The 27,288-nt window shown below is 50.4% G+C and overlaps 2 protein-coding genes across 2 annotated transcripts in view; both read left to right on the forward strand.

The window, feature by feature from the left end:
• LOC102685839 (actin filament-associated protein 1-like 2) overlaps window positions 1–19,493 on the forward strand; it is a 38,510-nt gene extending 19,017 nt beyond the window's left edge. Inside the window, exons 6-17 of the mRNA XM_069183306.1 lie at window positions 1,044–1,140; window positions 2,119–2,345; window positions 3,299–3,475; window positions 5,676–5,768; window positions 6,828–6,915; window positions 7,543–7,754; window positions 9,096–9,226; window positions 9,889–10,009; window positions 12,979–13,078; window positions 15,283–15,458; window positions 17,849–17,959; window positions 19,162–19,493. Of these exons, the coding sequence (XP_069039407.1) occupies window positions 1,044–1,140; window positions 2,119–2,345; window positions 3,299–3,475; window positions 5,676–5,768; window positions 6,828–6,915; window positions 7,543–7,754; window positions 9,096–9,226; window positions 9,889–10,009; window positions 12,979–13,078; window positions 15,283–15,458; window positions 17,849–17,959; window positions 19,162–19,188 (1,560 nt within the window). The 3' untranslated portion in view covers window positions 19,189–19,493. The remainder of the gene's footprint in view (window positions 1–1,043; window positions 1,141–2,118; window positions 2,346–3,298; window positions 3,476–5,675; window positions 5,769–6,827; window positions 6,916–7,542; window positions 7,755–9,095; window positions 9,227–9,888; window positions 10,010–12,978; window positions 13,079–15,282; window positions 15,459–17,848; window positions 17,960–19,161) is intronic.
• Window positions 19,494–21,572: 2,079 nt separating this feature from the next.
• Window positions 21,573–27,288, forward strand: naa10 (N-alpha-acetyltransferase 10, NatA catalytic subuni). The gene is made up of 8 exons (XM_006625295.3): window positions 21,573–21,739; window positions 22,196–22,294; window positions 23,252–23,310; window positions 24,514–24,559; window positions 25,111–25,226; window positions 25,529–25,573; window positions 25,864–25,948; window positions 26,069–27,288. The coding sequence occupies exons 1-8, from the start codon at window positions 21,719–21,721 to the stop codon at window positions 26,261–26,263; spliced, it is 666 nt and encodes a 221-aa protein (XP_006625358.1). The 5' UTR covers window positions 21,573–21,718; the 3' UTR covers window positions 26,264–27,288.

A 27,288-nucleotide genomic window follows, 5' to 3' on the forward strand; every position in this document is an offset into this window, starting at 1 on the left:
AGCCTCTGGGGTTCGTCTCCGCAAGGCAACCATTTGCTGGGCAGTGAGAGGGGAGGTCCACACTATTTAAAGAGCAAACGCACTTTAACTTTCAGATGTGGAATTTAAAAAAAAAAACCCACTGGGGAACTCTACATGTGGTTTTTTTCGGGATGTTTCCCAGTGGTTTGGGCGAGATCCATGAAGCGGATTACAGATATACTTTCAAATTACTGCAGCAGACATCCACAGGCTTTGATGACTTTTCCTGCTTCTTGGAGGGCTGATCTTTAAACTGGCATGCCGAAACAAAATAAAGAGCTCATTCCAGTCATAGTGGCACAGAACGCGAGAAACTTTGGGAATCCAAAAGATATGTTTTGGCTCATTTATATTTATTTATTTGTAAAGACATTCCCAAGGAAGAGTGAGTCACCATATACCTCTGTGACAACATGCTTGATAAATCTGAAATGATGTGCTGTGCAGAGCTTTTCCTGTTATGGTTAAGGATGAAAAAAAATGCAGTTCAGTCATTTAAAAAAAAAAGAAATGAAGTGGTCTTTAAAACAGTTGAGAAACCACATCAAGATGACATGAGCAGATCACTGTGTTTCATGTTTATTCTTCCTGCACTGGAATCAGCCCTCATTAAACCTCATTAACTCCCTGTCTAGCACTGCACGGTCTGTGCACAGAGGAGAGCAGTCTGACGGGACTCGGACGAGATTAAAGAGCGCTGTGAAGAGTCCCATGTGCCCGGCCTGTGAGAACAAATGAATGCTAAAGAGTGCCATGACCCCTTATGTAGTTATTTCGTTTGTGCACGTTCCTGGAGGGCGTTGCACACATGATCCTGATGTCTGTGTCGCAGTTATGAAGAGATTACGCAGCCAGTACGCAGCAGCATCCGAACAAGCGCTGCCAGAAAGTCACCGTCACTTGGACAAACGCTGGGTGTTCTTCCTGTGTCTAACTGGGACTCCCCTGACCCCAGGTCTGTGCTGGGGGTGTCTGTGACCTGGGAAGGGGGAGGCTCTCACCCGGCTCCTCTCTCTCCTCAGAGCGACGTAGCCGCCCTGCCCTCTGACCCCCCCGATGATCCGGACGACGGGTGCTACGAAGAGGCCGAGCCCTTTTTCCCGAGCGGTCCGGCTACAGGTATTCCGCACGATTCGGAAGATACTCTGCTGCTCCGGGGAGTCGGGGGGAACACCTGTAACAAGCCAGCTGAAGCTTATCTGCACGCTGCTGGCTACAGTATATACTACCCAAGTGTGCTGAGGTGCTCCCCTGCTTCAATGATTGGTTGCCTCTTGCAAATTTGACTCCCACTTTTATGACGCTCCTTTGTCTTTAATGTAGGTTGTGCAATCTGAAAATGCTGCATGAATCAACAAATGAAATATTATTTCATATATAGTACAGAGATACCTACCATTTCTGTCTAAAAAAAATATTTCAAATCCACTGTTTAACTTTGTTGTTATTCGTCTAAAAAAACATTCAGGGTGTCCATATACTGTATATTCAGCATCTAGAATTGGCAAGCAATAATAATAATTGCTTACACTTATATAGTGATTTTCCGGACACTCCACTCAAAGCGCTGTACAGGTCATGGGGGTCCCCTCCACCCCCACCAGTGTGCAGCCCCACCTGGATGATGCTCCAGTCCTCTCCCCACACACCAGCTCTCAGTGGGGAGGAGAGCAGAGTGATGAAGCCAGTTCAGAGAGGGGGGTTATTAGGAGGCCATGACTGGTAAAGGCCAGGGGGAAATTTGGCCAGGAAGCCGGGGTAACACCCCTACTCTTTTCAAGAAACACCCTGGGATTTTTAATTACCACAGAGTGTCAGGACTTTGGTTTTAGTTGTCATCTGTAGGATGGTCCTTTTGTACAGTATAATATCCCTGTCACTATACTGGGGCAGATAACCCATACTGACTGCAGGGTGAGCGCCCCCTTACTGGTCCCACTAAAACCTCTTCTAGCTGCAACCTTATTTTTTCCCCAGGAGGTCTCCCATCCAGGTACTGGCCAGGCTCCCACCTGCTGAGCTCCAGTGAGTTCAGGGTGATACGGCCCATGAGGCCTCAGTGCGCTGGTCAGACACCGACACTGATTCTCCTTTCAGAGGGTGTGGACTCAGACAGCAGCCATTACGAGTCGTACGGGGAGGAGGAGGAGGAGGAGGAGGAAGAGGACTCTGTGAAGGACCGCGCCCACTACATCCAGTGGCGCTCCTCCCAGCCCTGCCTGCGCCCCGCCCCCGAGTCCCGAATCTGCGGCTACCTGTGGCGCAAGAGGTGGCTTGGCCAGTGGACCAGACAGCTCTTCGTCATCCGGAACCACCTGCTCCTGGTAAGGCCCCAGCCGGGTGTCACCCGCCCAGATCCACCACTGGGAGAAGGACTGCTGTCGACCTCTTCCGTGGAAGTGTTGCACTGGTGCACAGGAGAATGTGACTGGCAGTTTGTGCTGTAGATCTCTGGTATGTTGGAAGTAGCAGCAGAAGAGATCTTCTCTCTGTTAATGGCTTCCTACTCACTAATTCACTGAGTGTTTTCTGTCTTTATACTAGCTTTCATTTTCCCTGGTTTTTGGGTCAGCTTGCAAGCTTTCGTGCCTTGACTTGGGTGGAAGGTAGTTCTTGCCCGTGCAAACACACCTCCACACCACCCTGTCACTATAAGTAGCAGCAGAAGAGTCAGCCATTTATACTGCGCCCCTGGAGCAGTTGGGATTAAGGGCCTTGCTCAGGGGCCTAACAGAGCAGGATTCCTCTGCCAGCCTCGGGATATGAACCGGCAACCTTCCAGCCACAGGCTCAGATCCTGAGCCACAGAGCCACCACACTGCACCAATCTTTGTGCTCTCCCCTGTCAGAACCTTGGCTCTTTTTACTCTGGGAATCCCAAGGCTGTCTCGATAACTGTGCTCTTGTGACCCTAGGATGAGAGTAGATTTTCAAGTGCCTAATAATAGGTCACTAAAAATGGAAAAAAAGTACGGTATATATTGAATGTTTTAAAGTTATCATGTTTTTTGCCTCTGGGGAGAAGGGGGTACTTCTGAAAGCATTTTGGAGGTGTCCATAAGTGCCCCCATTGTTACTTAAGTACATGCGAAAGGTCTTAAATACGGAAAACCACTTCCTCAAACGTCGTGAATTGGCTTTTAAGTGCTGTGCACATGGGCTACTGTGGTGTTTTCAGTGTAAGGAAGGACTGGCGTTGCTGTCTGTGTGTGCGAGAGAGACGTTCACAGGGGGCTGGCCTGTGACATCTCGGCGTCGCCCTCTTTCTCCCCTGCAGTGCTACAAGTGTGCCAAGGACCTGCAGCCCCTGCTGGAGCTGTGCCTGCAAGGCTGCCACGCCGTCTACAAGTCCAAGCTCAACAAGAAGATCCAGCACGAGCTGAAGGTGGTGACCAGCGTGGAGACCGTGGTCCTTGGCTTCCCCAGCCGGCAGCAGGCGGAGGAGTGGAGGAAGGTTTGGAGGTGTTTACAATACTGCGTACCCCTCAGAGCGGCCAGGAGGCGATGCCCGAGCCGGGCATGATCAAGGGCTGCAGGTTCACCTGATTTGCAATCCACCTCTGATCTTAGAGGACTGGAAGTCACATGGCTTGTCTCTTCATGACTTGGCCGGTTGCTCATTAAAAACGTACCTGTTGAACCTGCAGGACTGGGGCCTGCTGAGTGGCTTAATCAGCGCAAGCCGAGCTCTGTGATCATGGGTTCGAGCCTGGGTCATGTCACCACTGGGCTGGTACCTGGACTCCCCAAGCAGAGGCACTCAATCAGAAGGCTGGGGTGGGATTAGTCTCTCAGGACTCTCTCGGCTCTCAGCGACCGCCTGTGACCTCCCTGGTGCTTGCAGGCTCGCAGTAATTCTCCAGTAGGGGGCAGTACTGTAGGTGAGGGATGGGCCTCCTCCAATCAGAGCTGATCCTCCAGTAAGGGGCGGTACTGTAGGTGAGGGATGGGCCTCTCCTCCAATCAGAGCTGATCCTCCAGTAAGGGGCGGTACTGTAGGTGAGGGATGGGCCTCTCCTCTAATCAGAGCTGATCCTCTAGTAAGGGGCTGTACTGTAGGTGAGGGATGGGCCTCTCCTCCAATCAGAGCTGATCCTCCAGTAAGGGGCGGTACTGTAGGTGAGGGATGGGCCTCTCCTCTAATCAGAGCTGATCCTCCAGTAAGGGGCTGTACTGTAGGTGAGGGACGGGCTTCTCTTCCAACCAGAGTTGAGCATCTAGTAGGGGGCGTTGCTACCTGTTATGTGTTAATAGGGGAGTGGCTAGAAGGCAGGCTACTGAGAGGAGTCTGACTTTCTCATTCTGTCCTGCATGAGATCAGAGGGGTCATAGTTGACATGACAAACACACAACAGGCTAATCTATATCAGGTGGGTATTACAAAAATGATTGGTGATTCTAAATTTATTTTAATCAAACTGCAGGACCCTGTAGGACTGGAGGACTGGAGTTTCCCATCTTGTTCCTGGAGATCCCTGGTCCTTCAGCTCTCACAGGAGAACTTGATCAGTGAATAAAGTTGACGTTCATCTGGACGAGGGAAGGCTTTAATTAGTTCAATGAAGTAATTACAAACTGGTTAGTTCTGAAAAATGCTTTCCAGGTCTGGGGCCACAGACCCCACCTTGATTTGTTTATGTACTGTATATAGCAAGATGTATCGGATGTATCCATCTTGTTTACTTACTTACTTGTGATTGTCCTCAGCCAGCTGTGAGTTGCTTCTCTACAGCTACAGCACACAGCTGGAGTGTGACACTGGCCTCCCACAGCCCTTCATGAAGTAATGGGTTTCACAGATTCATGGACACAGCTCTTAAACAGTGGTTGTCTCTCCTGGTCCTGCTGGGCCTCTGCTGTATGTCTGTTGGTTGTTGTTACACCTGAGTCCTTAATCACCACTGCTGATTGGTGCCTATAACCGATCTGCTTGGTGGTTTAGACTTATTTCTGCACTCAGTCCTTGGTTTGAAAAAATACTGTAAATTGCTCTATTTCCAACAACTTCAGCAGACAGAAATTAATGCAGTCTCCCCCATCTTGCTAATGAGGAATTGTCTGACTAAACAGCTCTTAAGAGGTGATCAACTATATGATGAACAGACACAAGTTGCAATCACACGGTATCAGTTAGTCAAACATCACGGTATCCAGGCTCCATGACTCGATCCCCTTATCAATCGGGAATCAGACCTCAGCAGCTCGAAGGCACGGATGATATCAGCTGAACAAGGTTTCCTTACAGCTCTACAGGACCACTAACATGGCCTCTTACTACAGCTCGTTCTGACTCACCCCCATCACTACCTCAGCTGTGTCTGTCCGTGGGAAAAGTTACCGTGTGATGTCATGTGTTTTTGATTCGATGACAACATTATGATTACATTTAAGAACATAATTGCAGTGGGGCAGTAGTGAACAATAAAGCAATTAACTGAGCTGGGCTCAGCCGGCCGTGATTGTGTTTGCTTGTTTCTGTTCAACCGCAGCAGACATTAAGTAGCTCTCTTGCATGTGATGGCAGAGTGCAGTCGTGTTCAGAAACTCAGGGTTTGGAGCCGCTGGGGCATCACTCCAGCACTGACACTTTGAGCGGCGTAGCTCAGGTGTGAGTGATGCCTCTAAGATCTAAGAAGCCTTTTCCTTGTCTTCAGATCATCGAAGAAGTGAGCGGCTCGTCCTACGGTGAGAGAGAATCCCACAGCTCGTCCTCCCTACTCAGATCTGACAGGCTGGACTCCTGCTGGGTGAGATGTTGGCTTCGTGTCTGGGGGTGTCACGGGGACCTGGAATTCCACCCTGCGGAGAGTTCGGTTTTATTTGTTTGGCTTGCCTTTTTAACCACAGATTCATGGAGCTTCTTCCACATTTGTCAAACGCTCTCACTGTTGTTGCCCTCCAGACTAAATCATTTGGTTTGCAGTGAAGTGTTCCTGGGATTCCTTCCAATCATCAGGCTGCGTGGACACCACTGCATGTTCGAGGAAACTCATTTCGCCAAAAAGAGCTATATTAATTAGGGGAAAATGAATAGGAATTAAAACTATTTATATACACATTCAAGGCAATTTGTCATTATTGGAATGTTGGAGCTGGATGTGATCCTGACAATACTCGCTGGTAATTAAGCAAAGATGTTTAGTGATGACTTGGTTTCAGGTGTAAAAACCTGTCCTGAACCTCAGCCTTCTGGAATTCCACAGCCAGGAGGTGATGTGGCTCTGGCAGGGACATTCCAGGTTTTTTCCTCTGATTTGTGCTTTAACAGCTCAGTGCAGAGATCTTTGTCTCTGCTCCAGGCCGTCTCACAGGCCAGCCCATGTCATTTCTTTCTAGCAACTGGGAAGACTTGTAAGGTATTCAGCAATTAAGCAAGTTATTGAAGGGGCCTGTGGCCCTTGAGGGTGGCAGACCTGTTAGTTGAACCACTTCTTTAGACACTTCTGGATCTGAGTCCCTGTGGGTTCAGAGAGACTTGGTGCATCTCTGCTACAGCTGTGAGGCGGTGACCTGAGAAGTGAGGTTAAATAGTAATAAATGACCGTCTTTCGAAAACAGACAATCACAGCGCATGAGCTACTTGTCACTTTGCCAGAAATGCAGTGAGGCTGTGAATGGGAATTTCTTAAAGCAGACATTCCAAAACCTCAGTACTTGACCTGATGCTTCCCCTCGCTGGCATTTTCTTTCTCTTCCCAGCACCACTAAGAGTGTGATGTATGAGCGGAGCTCACGCTGGCTCTCAGGCCAGGGGGATAATTCATGCTCGTTAGCAGCCTCAGAGAATCTCTCTCTTTTTCTCGCAGTCAAGCGAGGTTCTCCACACAGACTCCGAGGAGGAGAAGCTCTCTGGCGCCCCCTCGGCTCACAGCTGCCTGGAACTGAAGGACAAGGGTGAGTGTCCTCTAGTTGTGTGTGTGTCTGAGAGGGGGGCTCTCTTGGACACTGGACAGCAAAATCGAAAAATCACAGGGCTCTAGCCTTCAGGGCGAGCACCAGGAGTCAGATTACTTGACCTGCACAATCTAGCAGATCTTGAATCTGAACAGATCTAGCGGATCTTCCTCAGTAGGAGACGCACAGCGCTGCTTGTGTGTACCTGCTCATACACCTGGAATTAAAGCACAGGTCTCATGATGACCCCTGACCCTGTGTGGGATAAAGCAGTTAGAAGATGGGATGGATGATCCTGGAGTGTGCCCAGTCTGGGCCTTTGCTGATGATGTCTTTTCCCTCCATGCTGACATCACTTTAGACACAGTGAAACATCAGTAAGTTCAGCTGTTTGGGTCACCGAAGCTCCTGCCAAATGCTCCCCAACAGTCGCCCCTCTTCTTTCGCCATCACTGAGGTCTCCTCCTGCAGTACGAATTACAGGCAGCCAGGCCCGTCCAGCATGACGTATACCTGATCCCGAGCATCCTGGGATGTCACGTGCTTGACTAGCCCATGAGCCCCACCAGGTGTGTGCACTGTCCTGTCCGCTACCTGAGGCCCGCTGACGGTTTCTCCCGCGGCCAGGGTTCCTCAACGTGCTGATGAACTGCCAGTGGCAGAGCCTGTGGTGTCACGTGCAGGACGGGGCCCTGAAGATGTACCGGGACGAGGCGTGCGAGGACAGTCCCCAGTACTGCGTCCAGCTGCTCGGCAGCGAGGTGCGGCCGGGGCCGGACACCGCGCAAGGCTACCGGATCACCGTGTCCCAGCAGGGGGTGGATGTGGCCGTGTTAGAGGTAGGTACGCCAGCAGGCAGGCTGTCAGGAACTCGCTTTGACATCTTATCTGCCTCCCTGTCAGTGTACAGCTGTGCTGCTGTGTGTGTGTGACAGGCCTCCCTGTCAGTGTACAGCTGTGCTGTTGTGTATCAGGTGTGTGTGTGACAGGCCTCCCTGTCAGTGTACAGCTGTGCTGCTGTGTATCAGGTGTGTGTGTGACAGGCCTCCCTGTCAGTGTACAGCTGTGCTGTTGTGTGTGTGTGACAGGCCTCCCTGTCAGTGTACAGCTGTGCTGTTGTGTGTGTGTGACAGGCCTCCATGTCAGTGTACAGCTGTGCTGCTGTGTGTGTGACAGGCCTCCCTGTCAGTGTACAGCTGTGCTGCTGTGTATCAGGTGTGTGTGTGACAGGCCTCCCTGTCAGTGTACAGCTGTGCTGCTGTGTTTGTGTGACAGGCCTCCCCGTCAGTGTACAGCTGTGCTGTTGTGTATCAGGTGTGTGTGTGACAGGCCTCCCTGTCAGTGTACAGCTGTGCTGTTGTGTGTGTGACAGGCCTCCCTGTCAGTGTACAGCTGTGCTGCTGTGTGTGTGTGACAGGGCTCCCTGTCAGTGTACAGCTGTGCTGTTGTGTGTGTGTGACAGGCCTCCCTGTCAGTGTCCATCTGTGCTGTTGTGTGTGTGTGACAGGCCTCCCTGTCAGTGTCCAGCTGTGCTGTTGTGTGTGTGTGACAGGCCTCCCTGTCAGTGTACAGCTGTGCTGCTGTGTGTGTGTGACAGGGCTCCCTGTCAGTGTACAGCTGTGCTGTTGTGTGTGTGTGTGACAGGCCTCCCTGTCAGTGTACAGCTGTGCTGTTGTGTATCAGGTGTGTGTGTGACAGGCCTCCCTGTCAGTGTCCATCTGTGCTGCTGTGTATCAGGTGTGTGTGTGACAGGCCTCCCTGTCAGTGTACAGCTGTGCTGCTGTGTATCAGGTGTGTGTGTGACAGGCCTCCCTGTCAGTGTCCAGCTGTGCTGCTGTGTGTGTGACAGGCCTCCCTGTCAGTGTACAGCTGTGCTGTTGTGTATCAGGTGTGTGTGTGACAGGCCTCCCTGTCAGTGTCCATCTGTGCTGCTGTGTATCAGGTGTGTGTGTGACAGGCCTCCCTGTCAGTGTACAGCTGTGCTGTTGTGTGTGTGTGACAGGCCTCCCTGTCAGTGTACAGCTGTGCTGTTGTGTGTTTGTGACAGGCCTCCCTGTCAGTGTACAGCTGTGCTGCTGTGTGTGTGTGACAGGCCTCCCTGTCGGTGTACAGCTGTGCTGCTGTGTGTGTGTGACAGGCCTCCCTGTCAGTGTACAGCTGTGCTGCTGTGTGTGTGACAGGCGAGCTGTGCGGACGATAAGGAGCGCTGGCTGCAGCTCCTGCAGGACGGGAGACGGACGCAGTCAGAGCCGAGCCCCGTGTACGAGCACCTGGACCTCCCACTGCCCGGCCAGCCCAGCTCCTCCCTCAGGTAACACACATACACACACCTGGCCTCACCTCACCTCCTGGTCCAAACCCCCCTTAGACCTGCTGGGTGCCGCACCAGGCAGCTGCAGAAGAGAGCAAAGATGCAGACGTACTCTTCACAGAGGTTTTCTGTAAGCCTGCTCCTTCCTCCCTGCACTGTTGAGCCCCTTTGCTTACCCACAAGAGCAGGTAAAGACCCTGCCCGGCACCAGCAGCTACACACTGCTCTGGTTCTTACAGATTCTCCTAGAAAGGGTAAGGAAAGATCAGGTACACCTTGCAGACAGTGTTCCACTTCTTTCATCGTGCACCAGTCTGCCCCCTTTTCTCCTGTGCTTTCCTATGGTGTTTTCTTCTTATTTCAGTGTGCCGTGCAGCACCATGATTGACCATGGCAATCGTCAATTAGAGAAATACACCATTACACACTGTGCAAACAATTTCCAGGGCATTGTCCTGGTCTAGCAGGGGGAAGGCCAGGAAAAAACACACAGATAGTTCAGGATGCTCACTGCAGAGTGGCTTGGCACAGTTTTAATGTCATTTATGGGCTTGGAGTGTGAGGAAGGGGCTTCTCTGCTAAGTGCAGCAGGCTCAGGGCAGGCCGCCGTCTGAGCAGGGCTCTGCGCGCCCCCGCTCACCTGAACTGCTTTACTTCCCCAGGGGTCTCCTGGATCGCAGGTTCCCGGCCCCCAACACGTACATCGACGACCCCTTCCGCCAGCTGCGCGGGGCTGGGCACACCCACCCAGTGTACGCCAACGCTGACGCCCTGGCACACACGGTAAAGACCAGGCGTCCCGCACACCAGTGACCAAGGAACAGACAGGCCCGCGAGGGACGGGCGTTGGCACTGGCCCTGAAGCCGGGGGACTGTCTGAAGAGGGCAGAGGGCTGGTCAGGGCGGCAGAGCCCTGACAAGGGAGGGCATGACCCTGTAGCGGTCAAGGGGCACCACTGCACTGTTGCCCTGGGCATGGACAGCTTCACGGAGAGGACCGTGGTTCTTTAACGTCTGCCTGGAAGGCAGTAGAAAAAATAGAAAAATGGATGCATGAACAAAATTGCTGAACAACCCTGATCCTGCTTTAGAGTTCGAAGAGTCTGAAGTTGCTGATTATCACAAAAACACAGAGAAAGTGAGGATGAAGCAGCTGGACATGGTTGGATTCAGAAAGCGTATATAGATTCTGTATACAGTAGAATTTGTTAGCCCATGCAATTGTGTTGTTTGGGCCCGATCATTTTCCAGTGGTGGGAGAGTGGTTAGAATTTCCAACTCGCAGCTCTGAAGTCCGGGGTTCATTTCCTGGGGTGCTGTCTGTGAGGAGTCTGCATGTTCTCCCCACATTCTCATGGGTTTCCTCCTGGTGCCCTGGTTTCCTCCCACAGTCCAAAGACATGCTGGTGGGTTAATTGGGGAAATTGGACCCGGTGTGTCCATGTGCACTGTAATGGACTGGGATCCCGTCCGGGGTGGATCCAGTCTTGTGCCTGCTGCTTGCCAGAATAGTCTCTGGTTCCCCCGGAACCCCTGACTGGATAAACTGGTTAGAAAAGGGATGGGTGGATATCTCAGTGGTACTTTAACGTGCAGCTGGCAATACCGGACCCCCCTTTGCCTCTATTAGTTTGGTAAAGCGAGGGGTTTTCAGTACAGTGCTGTTGAGCAAAATTATCCTCTCCCGTTTGTGAAGGGCTGCAGCAGAGTTGCAGGCTCCAGTCCTGGGGGGCCAGAATCCACTGTGTTTTCCAGGTCTCTTGAGACCACCAACAGCTTGGAGGCCTTTGAAAAGTGTTAAATGCGTCCAGTGATGTTCATCTTGAAATCAGTAAGGGCAAAGATGGAGCAAGAACCTGGGGACAGCACAGGCCCCTCAGGACTAGAGCTGTGCATCACTGATCTGTGGTAGAAATGCTCTTGTGTGGTTTGAGGTAAAATCTCTTTCCACCCTCCAGCACGAGAGATCTGTCCAGCTCGCCAGACAGTTTTATTTCGGCTGTTGTTTACTGATCACTGTCACATTGGTTTAAACCCGACACTCCTGTAACTTGGCGTCCACTTTAGGAACGTCTGGCCTCTCCACGGACTTCCAAGATTTAATTTTCCCTTAAGACACCGTAGATCACATTTTGGTACCATAATTACATGCTTATTTATAACCTGGCATTTAGTAAAAAGATTGGGGAAATCCCAGAAGACCTGGCATTCCAGCTCTCCTGTTCCCATAAACATCAAATCCTTACAAGTCATTCTCCTTTCTCTTAAGAACAGAAGCAGGGTCTTTGATCCAGCTGTTTCTTAATGGTGCCCAGAGTTTGGGCCTCAACCACCTGGCTGGGAAGCCTGTTCCACACTCCTACCTGTTCTCTGGCCTGAATTAATTCACCCTAACTTTCCAGTTGTGACACCAATGTCCTCGTCTCACTGCAGTCCTCAAGATGCAAACCTATATATAGCCCTTGTGATTTTGCATACTTGGATTAAATCTCTGAAAGCACACCTCTATTGCTCTGAAGGCACACCTGTATTTGGGTGAAGGCACACCTGTATTGCTCTGAAGGCACACCTGTATTTGGGTGAAGGCACACCTGTATTTGGGTGAAGGCAGACCTGTATTGCTCTGAAGGCACACCTGTATTTGGGTGAAGGCACACCTGTAATGCTCTGAAGACGCACCTCTATTTGGATGAAGACACACCTGTATTGCTCTGAAGGCACACCTGTATTGCTCTGAAGGCACACCTGTATTTGGGTGAAGGCACACCTGTATTTGGGTGAAGGCACACCTGTATTGCTCTGAAGGCACACCTGTATTTGGGTGAAGGCACACCTGTAATGCTCTGAAGACGCACCTGTATTTGGGTGAAGACACACCTGTATTGCTCTGAAGGCACACCTGTATTGCTCTGAAGGCACACCTGTATTTGGGTGAAGACACACCTGTATTGCTCTGAAGGCACACCTGAATTTGGGTGAAGACACACCTGTGTTGCTCTGAAGGCACACCTGTATTTGGGTGAAGGCACACCTGTATTGCTCTGAAGGCACACCTGTATTTGGGTGAAAGCACATCTGTAATGCTCTGAAGACACACCTGTATTGCTCTGAAGGCACACCTGTATTTGGATGAAGACACACCTGTGTTGCTCTGAAGGCACACCTGTATTTGGGTGAAGGCACACCTGTATTGCTCTGAAGGCACACCTGTATTTGGGTGAAAGCACACCTGTATTGCTCTGAAGACACACCTGTATTGCTCTGAAGGCACACCTGTATTTGGGTGAAGGCACACCTGTATTGCTCTGAAGGCACACCTGTATTTGGGTGAAGACACACCTGTATTGCTCTGAAGGCACACCTGTATTGCTCTGAAGGCACACCTGTATTTGGGTGAAAGCACATCTGTAATGCTCTGAAGACACACCTGTGTTGCTCTGAAGGCACACCTGTATTTGGGTGAAGGCTCACCTGTATTGCTCTGAAGACACACCTGTATTGCTCTGAAGGCACACCTGTATTGCTCTGAAGGCACACCTGTATTTGGGTGAAGACACACTTGTATTGCTCTGAAGGCACACCTGGCCTTCATTTCCATGCAGTAGAGCCCTAACTCTTTTGCTCTGGGCTCAGGCCAAATGCTAATTCTATGCCAGATGTGTCCATAGTTTTTTATTTGACCATTTCCAGGACAAGTTAGAAACTCGCATGGTGTTTGATTTTTAATTCCTATGTATATTTTTAATTTTCAGGTCCAGGACTCTCAGAATGCCTCCCAGGGAGATGTGGTGCCCACCAAAGATATGAGCACCTACAGCAACAGTGAGCTGTTCGCCTGCCACATCAGGAAGAGTAAGTGTCCGTGAGGCTCCCCTGATACCTGTTAGCACAACGAGCAGCGCACATGGGAAAGGTATCGAACAGCGGGGGGTCTGTTTGATAATTAGCAGGTAAATGATTCCTGGATCTATTCGAACCATTTCTTGAAGGAAACTAAACTATCACCTTCAGCCACATGGCTTGATGGGTTTTTACACACTCCCACAACCCTTTGGGTTACAAATGACCTTCTAGATCATTTGGCTTTTCAATAATCTGGAGATTTCATCCAGCCCCTTCTGGAAATTAGCAATGGTGTGTCAGCCTCAACAGCACACTTGGGCAGCTTGTTCCACGCTCCCACAACCCTTTGTGTAAAGATGCGGCTCCTGTTTGAAATGCATCTCTAGGTCAAATTCACTGCTTTGGATCCTGCTTTACTGTTGGCTGGGAAAACGTCCCAGGTCTAGGCTGGCTTTGTCAGTTCCTTTGAGGGTTTCAAATAGTGATGAGATCAGCTCATAGTCTTCTCTGTGAGTCATTTTGTTTTATCCTTTCAGTGGAGGGCAATCCGTTAATCTCCAGAATGTATCTGGTTGCTCTTCACTGGGGTGATTCCAAAGAAAATTGTTTTTTTTTTGTGTTGAGGCCACCAAAACTGTTCTAAACCTGTTACATTAAAGTTGATAAGAGGGTGACTCTTCCCAAGTGCTCGTAACAGCAACAGAGTAAAAATAACGAATGATCGCAAGTGTTAGAAACTTTGTTTAAATGAGAAAAGGGGGGCTATGGGAAAGAATTTTGAGTTTTGAGCATTGAGGGCACTGGATCATGTGAAAGAGAAGTGCATACTTCTTTTGTTAAGGCGAAAGTCTGGGAACGGAGTTAGAAAAGAGCAAGCTTTCTCTGCCCATTGGTGGGAAACATATGATTAGTGAAGAATGTGTGGCTCTGCTATGGATATTATTAGCATTCTTACATGTATGAGGTTTTATTTAAAAAATAATTCCACTCTGCATCTGTTTCTGATTTTACATGTGTGCTGTACATCTGTGTGGATAGTGTCCCAATAAATAGGCAGCGCTTACTGCAGGATCTGTAAGCAGAGCTTTCCAGAATGGTTTTATCTTACGGATGGATCGATGTAGTCTAAAATATAATGCTCTTATTCTAGAATAAGGATCTTTTGATTGTCAGCAGATGTTGGAGAATTTTTTTTTCAAAATAAGGAAATGGTTTTAAGATATTTTAATTTTTTATGAATTATCCAAGTTCATTGTTGCACAATTCAAGTATAAATCCATCCATCGTTCGTGAACGAGGTACAGATTTAAAAAATAATCTGTGATTCCAAATATCAGTTTTTTTCTGCGTGCAATGCGGTAACGGGTGAAAGGTATAATTAGTTAAAGATCGGGGAGGGATGCATGCACACACGTGCACCATTTTTTAACCACTACAAAGGGGAGTGCAGAGGATGAGTTACACATAAGCGTGATGTCAATCAATCTTTTATTTGTAATAGGGCCCTTTGCAACAGTTAGCCACAGAGCGCTTTATAGAATTATACCGCAGGTGACAATATAATAACAGGTGACCAACTAGCAGGAGAGGAAAACTCCCAGTGACAGAAACCTCTGGGGATCCCAAGTCTGATGATTGCCCCCAAACAAGCAATGAGTTAGTGATGCATTAATTTTAATAGATCACGAGTGAACAGTCTGCAAAACTAAGGACTGAGACACCTGTCCTGGGCCTGTCGTCTGTCTTATCTGATGGAAGTAGCTGACTTTTCTGAGGTCTGCCATCTTGAGTGCATCGATTCATGCTCTGTTGTCACAGGCAGATAGGATATGCATGCTCAACGTTGAATCCCAGCACCGAGATCCATCCAGGCAGTGGGAAAATAAAAACATGGGAAAGGTTGTTACAGTAAGTGGCTGGAAGACCCCAGCTGAAGGTGATTAACATGATGTAACACCGTCTGATCTTCAGCAGCCCTAGACCAAGGAAAACAGGATTTAGAGAAATAAGAAGGTAGTTGGATTTGAGGCCGGAGGCTGTCGGGGTATCTCTTATGTGTTTTGGGAGGTCGTTCCATGATTTAGGGGCCCCGTAGCTGCCACTTAGTGGTTATTTTGGAGATTTGGAGTTACCAGGGGAGACCGGCGGAAATCTGTCTTTTCTCACGGTGCTTAAGGGTGTTTCCTCTCTTTCTCGTGCTCCAACCCAAACAGGCCGGAAGGCGGCGGCGGAGCTGGAACAGGAGATCCAGAGGCTGGAGCTGGCCAGCAGGACCCGGGCGCAGCTGAAGGCGGGCTCGGAGATGAACCTGCTGGGCGTGGGCAAGGCCGCCAAGCGCACGCCCTTCCGGCAGTCACTGGCGCTTGGAGGAGACTCCCCGGCGTCGCAGGTACGGGCCGCGATCCCGCCAGCGGCAGAGCTCCGCAGGCTCTCGAACCCTGATGCTTCGCGAAGGGATAAACTGCAATTTCTTCAGAAGAAAAATCGAGGACAGGCGTAGTTTGTTTTCCCCGCCAGGCGTAGTATGTTAGCTCCCAGTTTTTTTCCCATCTTTCCAGGAATTAGGGGAACTGTGTGAATCCGTACGGCAATGACGGCAATGACGTCTGGAAATGACATTACAGTACTCTCCTCGGCTTCCTGAGAAGACCAGTTTCCCCAAGTGAGGAAAACCCCCTCCTTGCTGTCAGACTGACACTTTTGAGGGCCCAGGGATCTCCACTCCTGAGTTTTCAAGTCTCTTGAAAGCAAAAGCACCTTAAGAGCCACAGACAGCTGTTTCAGATTGGAGATCCCTGCTGTTGACACACTGTACCTCCATGACCAGGATTGGGAATCCCTGCTGTTGATGCACTTACCTCCAGGACCTGTATTGGGGATCCCTGCTGGAGAGGCACTGTACCTCCAGGACCTGTATTGGGGATCCCTGCTGGAGACATACTATACTTCCAGGACCTGTATTAGGGATCCCTGCTGGAGACACACTATACTTCCAGGACCTGTATTGGGGATCCCTGCTGGAGACACACTGTACCTCCAGGACCTGTATTGGGGATCCCTGCTGGAGACACACTGTACCTCCAGGACCTGTATTGGGAATCCCTGCTGGAGATTCCCAATACAGGTCGTACCAACAGGATGAAGACTGGAAACTCCTGCCCTACTCTGTTTAGTCGTGGTTCTGGGTTTTGGCTACTGGGCCTAATCAGGCTGAGCTCCTGACAGAAAAGGATGTTGTTAAGGGTTTCAGAACAACAATGTATTCATCATGACATCCTTCATACCCCTCCCCAGCCCCTATATTTGCCTTTAATAGATGACAGCCAGTTTACAAATACTGCTCCTGCAGGGCTGGAAGCCACTGTTTAAGGGTTTAGTTTCACATGCGCATCGTCTTATTTCTAAGTGAAGTCTGTGAGGGCTGATTCTACATTTGCCGATTGCAGATTGAGGGGGAATGCAGAAAAATAACTACTGATTGTAGATTGAGGGAGCATCAGAAAAATAACTACTGATTGCAGATTGAGAGGGCAAGCAGAAAAATAACTACTGATTGTAGATTGAGGGAGCATGCAGAAAAATAACTACTGATTGCAGATTGAGAGGGCATGCAGAAAAATAACAACTGATTGCAGATTGAGGGGGAACGCGGAATAATATCGATTTCAATTTCAAATACGGAAAACGAATCTTTAGACCTCGGTGTGATATTGTCTGGGAAGGACACACTTACCTCAGAAGGCCACAGAGGTCACAGAGCCTTGCTGCCCGCAGAGAGAGTATCCAGCTCTAGTTCAGATAGGGTGAACAGAAGGTATTGATCTGAACAGCAGATGCTGGCTGTGTCTTTCTTCTTCAAGAGCACAAAGGAATGTGGGATTTTATACTGCTTTTTAATGTCAAACTTGAGGGACGCTGTAACCACGAGGCGGAATCCATTGAGCATGATTTTACAGCAGATCCCTCTGAACAGAGCCAAACAGCCCAACTTTCAAGTCGTCTCCAGGAATTTTCCCTCCAGTGGGGCCCCCAGCAACACAAACCTCCAGCAGCTTTCCTGCTTCCTTCTTTTTCCACTTTCTGCCTGTGGAGCATCAGAAGCAATAATCCCAACAGACACCCGGAAAAACGGGGGGAGAGGGAGATAGCCATTACACGGACGCTATTTGGCCCATTCTGGAATTGGCCGGATCTGAAAGGCTGCTCCGAGTCGGAATGCAATTTGTTACCACTGAGATGGCAGACGTCTGCAGCAGTACACAAATCCATCCGGAATCATTCCTGAGCTTGCCTTCCGAATGCTTCCATTGCACAACTTGCCCGTCCCAGCTCCAACTGATATTGAAAGTCTTAGATCAGCTTTATTTTTTCCAATAAATCACTACCTCAACCAATGCATAGATCAATAAATGTATCGTGCCCACCCCCCCTCCCATCCTCAATTAACAAAACAAACTGATATTCCCAAACTGAATTAGAAACAAAATATGGGCTCCCCAAAAACCGCACGCTGCAAACTCTACAAACTCATAATCGCAGAAGCCCAGACAGCCGAGAGCCGTATCATCGAGGAAGCGGCAGGGAGTGCAGTAGAGCATGGTGGATCTGCAGGAGGCAAGTGGTGGAGACCGGTGATCCCTGATGCATGGGGAAGGAGATGAAGAAGGATCATGGGATTGCTGGGAACGTGGCGTCAAAACAGGGCGTTTCTGTGGCGTGTTGTGCCTGAAAGGCTGGCTCTTCGCTTCACCCAGCTAACTCTCGGTGTCTGTCTTTCAGGGCGGCTTCTTCACCCCTCTGCTGAGACGCACCGCCTCTGCAAAAAACACCCTGAGGCGCGTGCCCTCCGCCTTCTTCCTGGAGAAGGGCAAGGCTCTCCACAAGCGGAAGGTGTGCATTGCCGTTGAAGTTGCTCTGCTGGATTGTAGATGTCTGGTCTTCTGGCTGAGATCAAGTGCTCTCGGCTTGGTAGCACCAGTGTGTGAGAGAGAGAACAGGTTCATATCTGCCAATAGATTCATTATTCTGAGAGGACGGGGCGGCTGTTGTCTTTCTATACTGTCTCCAAAGCCTGGTGTGTGTAGGGGCAGAGTGGTACTTCTTTGACACCCAGAGAGTTCCGTGTTTTTCCTTTTCATTCTTGAGTGGGTGGCCTAGATGTAGGGATAGACAGGCCTGAGTCCTCAGTGGGTGAGTCGTGAGTGGATGAAGTGAGTCCTGCGTGGGTGGCCTGGGTTCATTTAGTCTCTGTAGTTTCAAGATTGCAGGCACACGTTTACCGCCTGACAGAGTTACTGTCTCACATATTACCCAGAAAACCCCACCTTGCAGGTGAAGACAGCAACCGGAGGTGAACCGCCAGTGCCGCTGGCTCTGTAAGGAAGGAGCCAACAGCGACAGGTCTCCTTCTGCACCCCTGTGCCCTGTGTAGAGATTCTCCTGCTCGGGCTGCAGGCTGCCCCAGACCTCCGGCAGCTGTGTCTGTCCTGCACCCCTGTGCCCTTTGTAGAGATTCTCCTGCTCAGTCTGTCAGAACAGGCAGCACATAACTCTGTCCTGCACCCCTGTGCTTCTCCCCATGTGGCGGGTCCTTCAAAAAGAAACACAACTTGCAAGAATTGGGCCAAGCAACTAAAAAGATGTAAATATCCAAAAATATACAAATAAATTCACGCTTGATATGGAATAGCAGCATTTGCTCGGGGAAGGTGGGGGTCTCTGTTACACCGGGACCCTGGGCAGTGTGCGGTTTCAAGATAACGGGGCGTGCCGTTTCATTTCTGGCATCTTCAAGGAGCTGCCAGTGTTGTCCACTCCCACTGCTGCCAGAGAACATCCTGCTGCGGTTCGTCTTGAAACCGTTCTTGTGAAGTCTGGGATTCAGCATTCCTGCTGCCCAGACGGGGAGGAACGGAAACGTGCGCCGGTCCTCCTCTGAATTGGGTGTCGACTGAGATGCCCACCATCGGTGCACGCAGTGGAGTGGGCGGGGGGAGGTGCCAGCTGAGGACTGGCCAGCTCGATCCTCCGGTGATCCTGGTGTGTCACTCATGGGCTCTTCTAACGGTGGGACTCTGTGTGTTTTTTTTCAGGAATGGGAGACAAAGGCGTCCGTTTAAAACTGGGTCTGCTGGCTCACCTCTACCTTACACACGTTGGCCTTAATTGTATGAGTATATATTGCACTGAATATAGTATTACTGTGCATGTGGACCATGCACTTATTTCTGGGGCTCTTTTGTACTTTTTATATTAATTAAAACCACTTAACTTTATATTTGGGGTTTCCCTAACTCTGGAATGAAAAGGGCAATAGCTGTCCTTTATGATGGCTGGCACTGTTCCTTGCTGTGTAATGTACATCAGCTCAAACTGAAAATCTGTACTTCAGGATCTGACATCATTAAAAATGGCTAACACCCTTCTGGAGCTCCGCTGGTTTCTTCACTCCGCAGTTCACTGGACACGCCGCGCTCCGACGACGGAGTCACGCGTCCGCAGCCCGTGGCTCTGTGCGCAGCCTGGCAGTGGGGGGTCAGCTGGAGGGTCGTGGGTTCGAATCCCGGGGGGGGCACGCTTGTGGTTCTTATCTGATTGCATGAAAGGTTTGAACGAGAGCGCCACCTGGCTGTGAGGGGCTGTTCTGCTTCCCCACCCAGGCAATGTGAACTCATTCTAGCCTGCTGAGCTGCAGGTCCCTGCAGGCTTTCCAGCACGAGCTCGAACATTCTGGCCAGCGGCTGTTCTGGACTCGGACCCTCCTATCGCCTACCTGTGGGTCAGAGGCGTGCCCCGATACTGCAGTCTGGTGGACGAGAGGGTGGTTTGGACACTCTGGGCTGTGTAGGTGGGCCTGAGTGCTGAGTGTGTGGGTCGGATTCCTAAATAGGTGGGCCAGAGTCCTGAGTGGACTAACCTGAGTCCTGAGTGGGTGAGTCTCGTTCACGAGTGGGAGGACCTGAGTCCTGAGTGGGTGAGTCTTGTCCACGAGTGGGTAGGCACACGACACTGCACAGTTCAAAGGGGAAGAACTGCACTGCGATGCGCTGGAACAAGACTCAGGTAAGCAGTGCAAATGCTGTACCAGCGAGATCAGAGAGGGGACTCCGCATCAGCTGCTCAACAGAAACTTTCCCCTGGCAAGCCAGCGCGATCACATGGACAGCCCGGGCTCCCAACTCCCAGCTGTGTCCAGCAGGTGGCAGCGTTGTGTAACATGTTGTACAGGGAGGGCTGGCTCTTCATTCAAAAACTATCGAAAAGGGCATTTTCTCAGAAAAGACTAACAACTGTTATAATAATTCTTTACACTTACATAGTGCTTTTCTGGACACTCCACTCAATGCACTTTACAGGTAATGAGGAGCCCCTCCACCACCACCAGTGCGCAGCCCCACCTGGATGATGTGACAGCAGCCAGAGTGCACTAATAATAATAATAATAATAATAATAATAATAATAATTGCTTACACTTATATAGAGCTTTTTCTGGACACTCCACTCAAAGCGCTTTACAGGTAATGGGGATCCCCTCCACCACCACCAGTGTGCAGCATCCACCTAGTACACTAGTACTCTCCCCACACACTAGCTCTCAGTGGGGAGGAGAGTAGAGTGATGAACCCAGTTCATGGGGATTATTAGAAGGCCATGATTGGTAAAGTTCAGGGGGAAATTTAGCCAGGATGCCAGGGTAACACCCCTACTCTTTTTATGAAAAGCTCTAGGATTCTTAATGACTTCAGAGAAACAGGACTGTGGTTTTACACCAAAGGACAGCACTTTCTTGTGTCCCCATCACTATACTGGGGCATTAGGACCCACACAGACTGCAGGATGAGCACTACTGATCCCACTAACACATCTTCCAGCAGCAACATTAGCTTTCCCAGGTCTCCCATCCAGGTACTGACCAGGCTCACACCTGTTGGGCATCAGTGGGTTTCCAGTTGTGAGCTGGCACAGTGATATTATGCAGATGCTAGCTCATATCGTTGCTATCATTGTTATGTTTTACAGTGTAGTAAGTTATATTTTAATCAAGCTAGTCTGAAATAAGATTATTTTGCATTGAATATTTACCTTTGTATTTTACGGATAAATAATCATTTGCAGGTTCAATTTATTTACAAAAATAAATCGAAATACACTGAAATGGGGACATTAACACAGAACTTGGGTATGAGCAGGATAAAATGAAAGAGAAAACCCTCTATTAAATTTAAATTGCAAGTCTATAAATACTTTGATAGCAGTCCCAATTGGAAACTAGACTTCTTAAACATCGCCCGCTTTATAAGGCTTCTCTAGTGGCGTTAATTCGTTTTACTGATGTTTGTGTCCTAACAACCTATCTTTGCTTCCTTCTTATTTGTTACGGTACGTCTCCTTCAAGAAGCAAAGAAAGAGGAGTGGATAACAATGCTGTCAATCTTAAATCCCCAATCTGATTGGTCTACCAGGGCCCAGAGGGTGGGAGTTACTACGATATGATTGGACGGCTCAGCAATGAGGTTAAGTAGGGTTAGGTGAGCTCCCTCATGCTGTGTAACAGATAGAGAACTCGGTAGTTTATGGGGTGTTTTATTTATTGTTTAGTTTTCATATAATTTATATTTCCGAATTGCGGGGAATCAGCTACTGACAGAATGAACATCCGCAACGCCAGAGTAAGTGAACGTTGCTTCTGAGAAGCCAGGCTGTGAATACACACGGAGAAATGGAGGAGTTGAAGCCGGCTGGCCGGGGGATATGGGCTGGGAGAGGGAGAGGCGCCTCTCCTTGAACACACTACAGTTATGGCACAATAGGTTTATTCCGTGCTGAAAAGAGAAGAAAGAAAACACAACGTTTCGGGTGTGCCGAAGAAGAAGAAGAAGGGTGCACCCGAAGAAGGCTCCACAGCCGAAACGTTGTGTTGTCTTCTCTTTTCAGCACGGAATAAACCTATGACTTGTTCAGACGCAGGAGTGCTGGCCGAGAGCCTTTCAGGACTAACTGGGTGGTTTTTTTTGTATTTCCTGCCGCTCTGGAGGCGAGCCCGAGTGATGCTTGGGGTGATTAAAGGGGGCCCGTGATGGCGCTTAACCTGCTGTTTCTCTTCTTCCCGCCCCGTGTCCGTGTAGCCGGAGGACCTGATGAACATGCAGCACTGCAACCTGCTGTGTCTCCCGGAGAACTACCAGATGAAGTACTACTTCTACCACGGCCTGTCCTGGCCACAGGTAACTCTGCCGTGCGGGGTTTGGCCTGAGACGCTGCCTTTCCACTCTCGGATTGGGAGAGCTTTATTAGCGGGACCGGTGGATAACCGTGTTGCAAACGCACTAAGAATTGGCAAGACTTTTACAGCTCTGATATTATCTATAGGGAAGCCGCTTTTCCGGTTCTCGGCCGGGACAGGTGATCGTATTCTCTGCTGCCAGCACCTCCATCACCCTTTTGGAGAGAGCGAGCAGATCTTGGGGAAGAACTTCTTGTACTACTGCAGAAAGTGCATCTCTGTCTCTGCTGCTCCCTGCTGGCAGTGGGAGGCATAGCCTGTCCTCTCTGGACAGCCGGATCTGCCTGTGTCCGGTCCCTATGACCAGGTGTGGTCACTGAGCCTGTTCTCTCTGGACAATTAGGTCTGCCTGTGTTGCCCAGTCTCTATGGCCAGGCTGTGGTCACTGAGCCTGTCCTCTCTGGACAGCCAGGTCTGCCTGTGTCCAGTGTCTATGGCCAGGCTGTGGTCACTGAGCCTGTCCTCTCTGGACAGCCAGATGTGCCTGTGTCCAGTGTCTATTGCCAGGCTGTGGTCACTGAGCCTGTCCTCTCTGGACAATTAGGTCTGCCTGTGTTGCCCAGTCTCTATGGCCAGGCTGTGGTCACTAAGCCTGTCCTCTCTGGTCAGCCAGGGCTGCCTGTGTCCAGTCTCTCTGGCCAGGCTGTGGTGTTGAGATTCACCGTGGTCTGATACCCTCCCGTTGTGTATTGTTTTGTTAGGGTCCACTAGCCTTCCGGTTTGTGTCTTAAGCGGTGCGGCCGCAGATGGGAATCACTCTTAAACACACTTCTCCTCGTGCACTCCAGGCTAGCACAGTGTCTGGGCACCGGGAGCCAACAGGCACGGCCGTTGAGGAATGTTGATGATGCAGTGGAGCAGGAATCACGGCCTGTGTCTCTCTCTCTGTCTCTCACAGCTGTCCTACATCGCGGAGGACGAGAACGGCAAGATTGTGGGTTACGTCCTGGCGAAGATGTGAGTGTGCCTCCTGTCGGTTTAGTTCACTTGAGTTCCCCCCAAATTATTCCAGTTGTCCGGTGGCGAGTGGGGCCTGTCCTCACTGTTCTCTTCCCCACGATCTGCGGGGTGATCGTGAGGGGGGGGACAAAATGTGAAAACTGCAGATTGGCTCACGAAACCGAGGGTCTCGCAGGTCTTTGCACTATGAAAGGGGAACTGTAACGCAACACTATATTTATATTTTGGGGTTAGAAAGTGAAGTGGGACATGTATATATCTCACTTATCCAGCATCACAGTATCACCACTTAAGCACATTGTGAGAGGTGTTGATGGGGTCTGTTACTTTAGCCTCAAACAAAAGTTACACTAAGGTGCCATAAAGCTAACTTGCTTTAGCAGCCCCAGTGGCTTAATGCTACATAATAAAAGACAGGAACAACACCCACAAACAGGATAAACCAGACCAATGTCTGCTGCATATCAAAGGAAAGAACCTAGAGCACCACAGAGTAGGACAAGGAGTAATTACATATCAAAGAACAGGACAAGCACTCAGATTGTGAAACAAACTTTCTTCAGACTGTATATAAGAGCTGGGAAACCCTTGTAGTTTATCTGTTCTGTGCGGCAGCCTGTTGACTTATTGAGCGCAATAAAACTGAATCTGCACAAGACTGTGTCCTGCTCCTCTGATGAAGAATTTCCCACAAGAGAAAGAATCGGCATTGAGTGCATTTCAAACCGCAATGGTGGTGTAAGACCTCCATATATTCTGCGATTCAGAATGAGGCAACAAAACGTCCGGTGTCCAGGCCCAATTTCCCCCCTCGGCCTTTACCATGCCCTCCAAATTGTCCCCATGTGTGATTGGCTTGCTCCTGCCCTGCGATGGACTGGCGCCCCCTCCAGGGTGTACCCTGCCTTGCGCTTGTTGCTTGGCGTGTAGGCTCCGGCTTCCCGCGACACTGTACGGTATAAAGCTGTTCGGCAAACGAGGGGGGAAGACTACAGATCTGCCCTGACCCAGGTGACCAGGCCTCCGGGGTGGGCTGAGGATTCGGAGAGAGGGCAGTGGACAGACGTGAGTGGTTAAGGTATTTTTATTGGGATGTTGAGTGCGGTGTCACGTGTTTGGCGGACAGCGGGAAGCTCGGTGATTTGAAGCAGCCGGGCTTCCCTGCGGTGTAGCCTGACTGCTCTCCCCGTGTGTCCGCAGGGAGGAGGACCCAGATGATGTTCCCCATGGGCACATCACGTCCCTGGTGAGTCTCTCTGTTCAGCTGTCTTCTCTCGCGCCTTCTGCTCCCCTCCTTCCCAAAGGAACGAGGGCAGGCCGTTCGGTTATCGGCTTGAACCACATGGCTGGATAGCTTGTTCCACACTCCCACAACCCTTTGGGTAAAGGACCACCCCCCCCCCCTTTTCTGTTTTAAATGCACTTCTGAGTCTCTGCTGCACTTCCTCTGTACCAGTTTTGAGATTCTGTTGTGGGTACACATGCATGGTCCTGCAGTGTGGCCTGCGTCTCATGTGGGGTGGGCACGGCCTGTGCCTTGTCTGGGAGTTAGTTGCGTATGGCAGAGAAAGGCAGTGGGCAGTATTACAAAAACTGTTTCACTGTCAGCAGTTCCCACCAGGATAGGATGATTTTAACAGCAAGGCCCCCTCAGATTAAATGTTGAAATCAGTTTTGGTTCTCGCGTTAATGGTCTCAGGCAGGTGATGTGTGCGGGGAGGTGGCCAGTGCACTGCCGTGTTTTCATACGTGTGGAAGTGATTCCCCTCTCTCTCTCTCTCTGTTTCCTTGCCCCAGGCCGTGAAGCGCTCTCACAGGAGGCTGGGTCTCGCTCAGAAGCTGATGGACCAGGCGTCCCGTGCCATGATCGAGAACTTCAACGCCAAATACGTCTCCCTGCACGTCAGGAAGAGGTGCAGAGACGTCAACATGCCATGCTAGCACAGCTGGGCACTGGCTCACACTGCCAGTGCACCAACCCACTCCTGAGAGGCAAACTACTGCACATGCAGTCCCATGGCCCAGTGAAATGGAGTGAATAACACGTTCAGTGTGCTTTATTATTGTAATTCCTGTTGAATTTGGGTCAGATGATTTTCATGCCTTTTTTCCCCCACCTGCAGATTATCAGTGCACACACCAGTGTTGTGTCATCATTGTCAGGCTCTGTGACTAACCTCTCTTGTCTCTCCCTCTTTGTGCCTGTCTCTCACAGCAACCGGGCAGCTCTGCACCTGTACTCCAACACACTCAACTTCCAGTAAGTGTCAGTGTGTCTGTGTCACAGTGGGACAGCAGGCAGGTACAGTGAAGGGGAGGTCAGCTGTCGGTGCGTCTGTGTCACAGTGGGACAGCAGGCAGGTACAGTGAAGGGGAGGTCAGCTGTCGGTGTGTCTGTGTCACAGTGGGACAGCAGGCAGGTACAGTGAAGGGGAGGTCAGCTGTCAGTGTCAGTGAAGGGGCAGCAGGGTTTGGGCACGTCTGTCTGTGTGACTGAGCTGCCTGTCAGTCCTGTGTACATCAGGCTGATGCCTGTCTGTCTGTGTGCAGAATCAGTGAAGTGGAGCCAAAGTATTATGCTGATGGAGAGGATGCCTATGCCATGAAGAGAGACCTTGCACAGATGGCAGACGAGGTAATGGCTGAGACGAAACGCAGGCTCCCTCGCTCCCTCTCTCCGCCTGTTTCTGGCCAAGTATCGGCGCACTAGTAGTCTGTGACCGCGGGTTAAATCTCCTCTTGCTCTCTTGATCAGCTGCGCAAGCCAGTGGCGGGGGACAGAGGACGGCCCTGGGTCCTGCCAGACCCCCCCCAGGGCGGCACGGCCCCAGTGAACCCTGGGAAGCTGGAGGACCCTCAGGACAGCGGTGGGGACAGTAAGGAGCTGAGCGAAGTGAGCGAGGCAACGGAGAGCACCGACATCAAGGACAGCTCTTCCTCCGACTCCTAACGGCCTGGCGCGGCCCGCGCCCCCAACAGGACGGGTGTGGCCAGTGAGGCGTGTCCCACGCCTGTCTGCAGCCTGTTCCTTCCCGCTGAGCTCTCCGTTTTCCCCAGCGTGTTCAGCCCCACATTCTCGCGTTAGTCCTAAAACACAGGTGCCTCGTAAACCCTGACCATTTGCCATCTAGGGAAAAGTAAAGTCTGATTGATCGTGTCGTCCATGGAGAACGGCCTAGACGGAGAGCTCAGCTGAGAGCGGAAAGCAGGTGCCGCAGGGCTCATCCAGCTCCGCCGAGGAAACCCCCAGCAAGGGGCCAGGAGCTTCTGAGCCCTCGGCCGTTTCTCGTTTTCACTTCCAGCAGCCGCCCGACGGACTTGGGGTCTGGCCCACATTGCAAGCCGGCTCTGGGCTGACGACTGAGCGGACTGGAGAGTGGCTTCCGTTCTCCATCACGGCTGTTTGCATCTCCGTGGATCAAAAATCAGTTCGTAAACGTGACCGCATAAAATTACAATTTGTATCAATTTGAACCAGGGGTCTCATACTCAGTTGCTGAAGGGCAACAGGAATTTGTTCGCCACAGTACTTGGTTACGAAATTGTTTTAATTAACTTGACCAGAATTACATAATGGTCATTTTGTTTTTTAAAAGGGGGGTCCAATAGACCACTGTACCTGTAATGAAATACATTTTGCATAATCAAGTGTAAGAGAACTTCCACAAGTTCCTGTGTAGCCGAGACTGATGAGGTGAATTGTTCCTGTGGATACAGAAAGCAAGAAGGCACCACCAGCCCCTCCAGCAGTGGTGTGTGACATCCCAGTTTATACACATGGCCGGTTCTCCCTCTCCTCCCCAGGGATTAGGCCAAAGAGTCGAATCCAGGAAACACAAAAGTCAAAGATGGGGCTGGTATTTGAGGACTCTAGAGGTGAATTTAATATAACATTGTTTCCCATTTTTGTGACATTAAAGCACCAAGGAAAATGCACTGTACTGACCCAATAAAAAGGACGCTGCAACACCCTGA

Source organism: Lepisosteus oculatus, chromosome 2 (genome assembly GCF_040954835.1).
Source record: "Lepisosteus oculatus isolate fLepOcu1 chromosome 2, fLepOcu1.hap2, whole genome shotgun sequence".
NCBI lineage: Eukaryota > Metazoa > Chordata > Actinopteri > Semionotiformes > Lepisosteidae > Lepisosteus > Lepisosteus oculatus.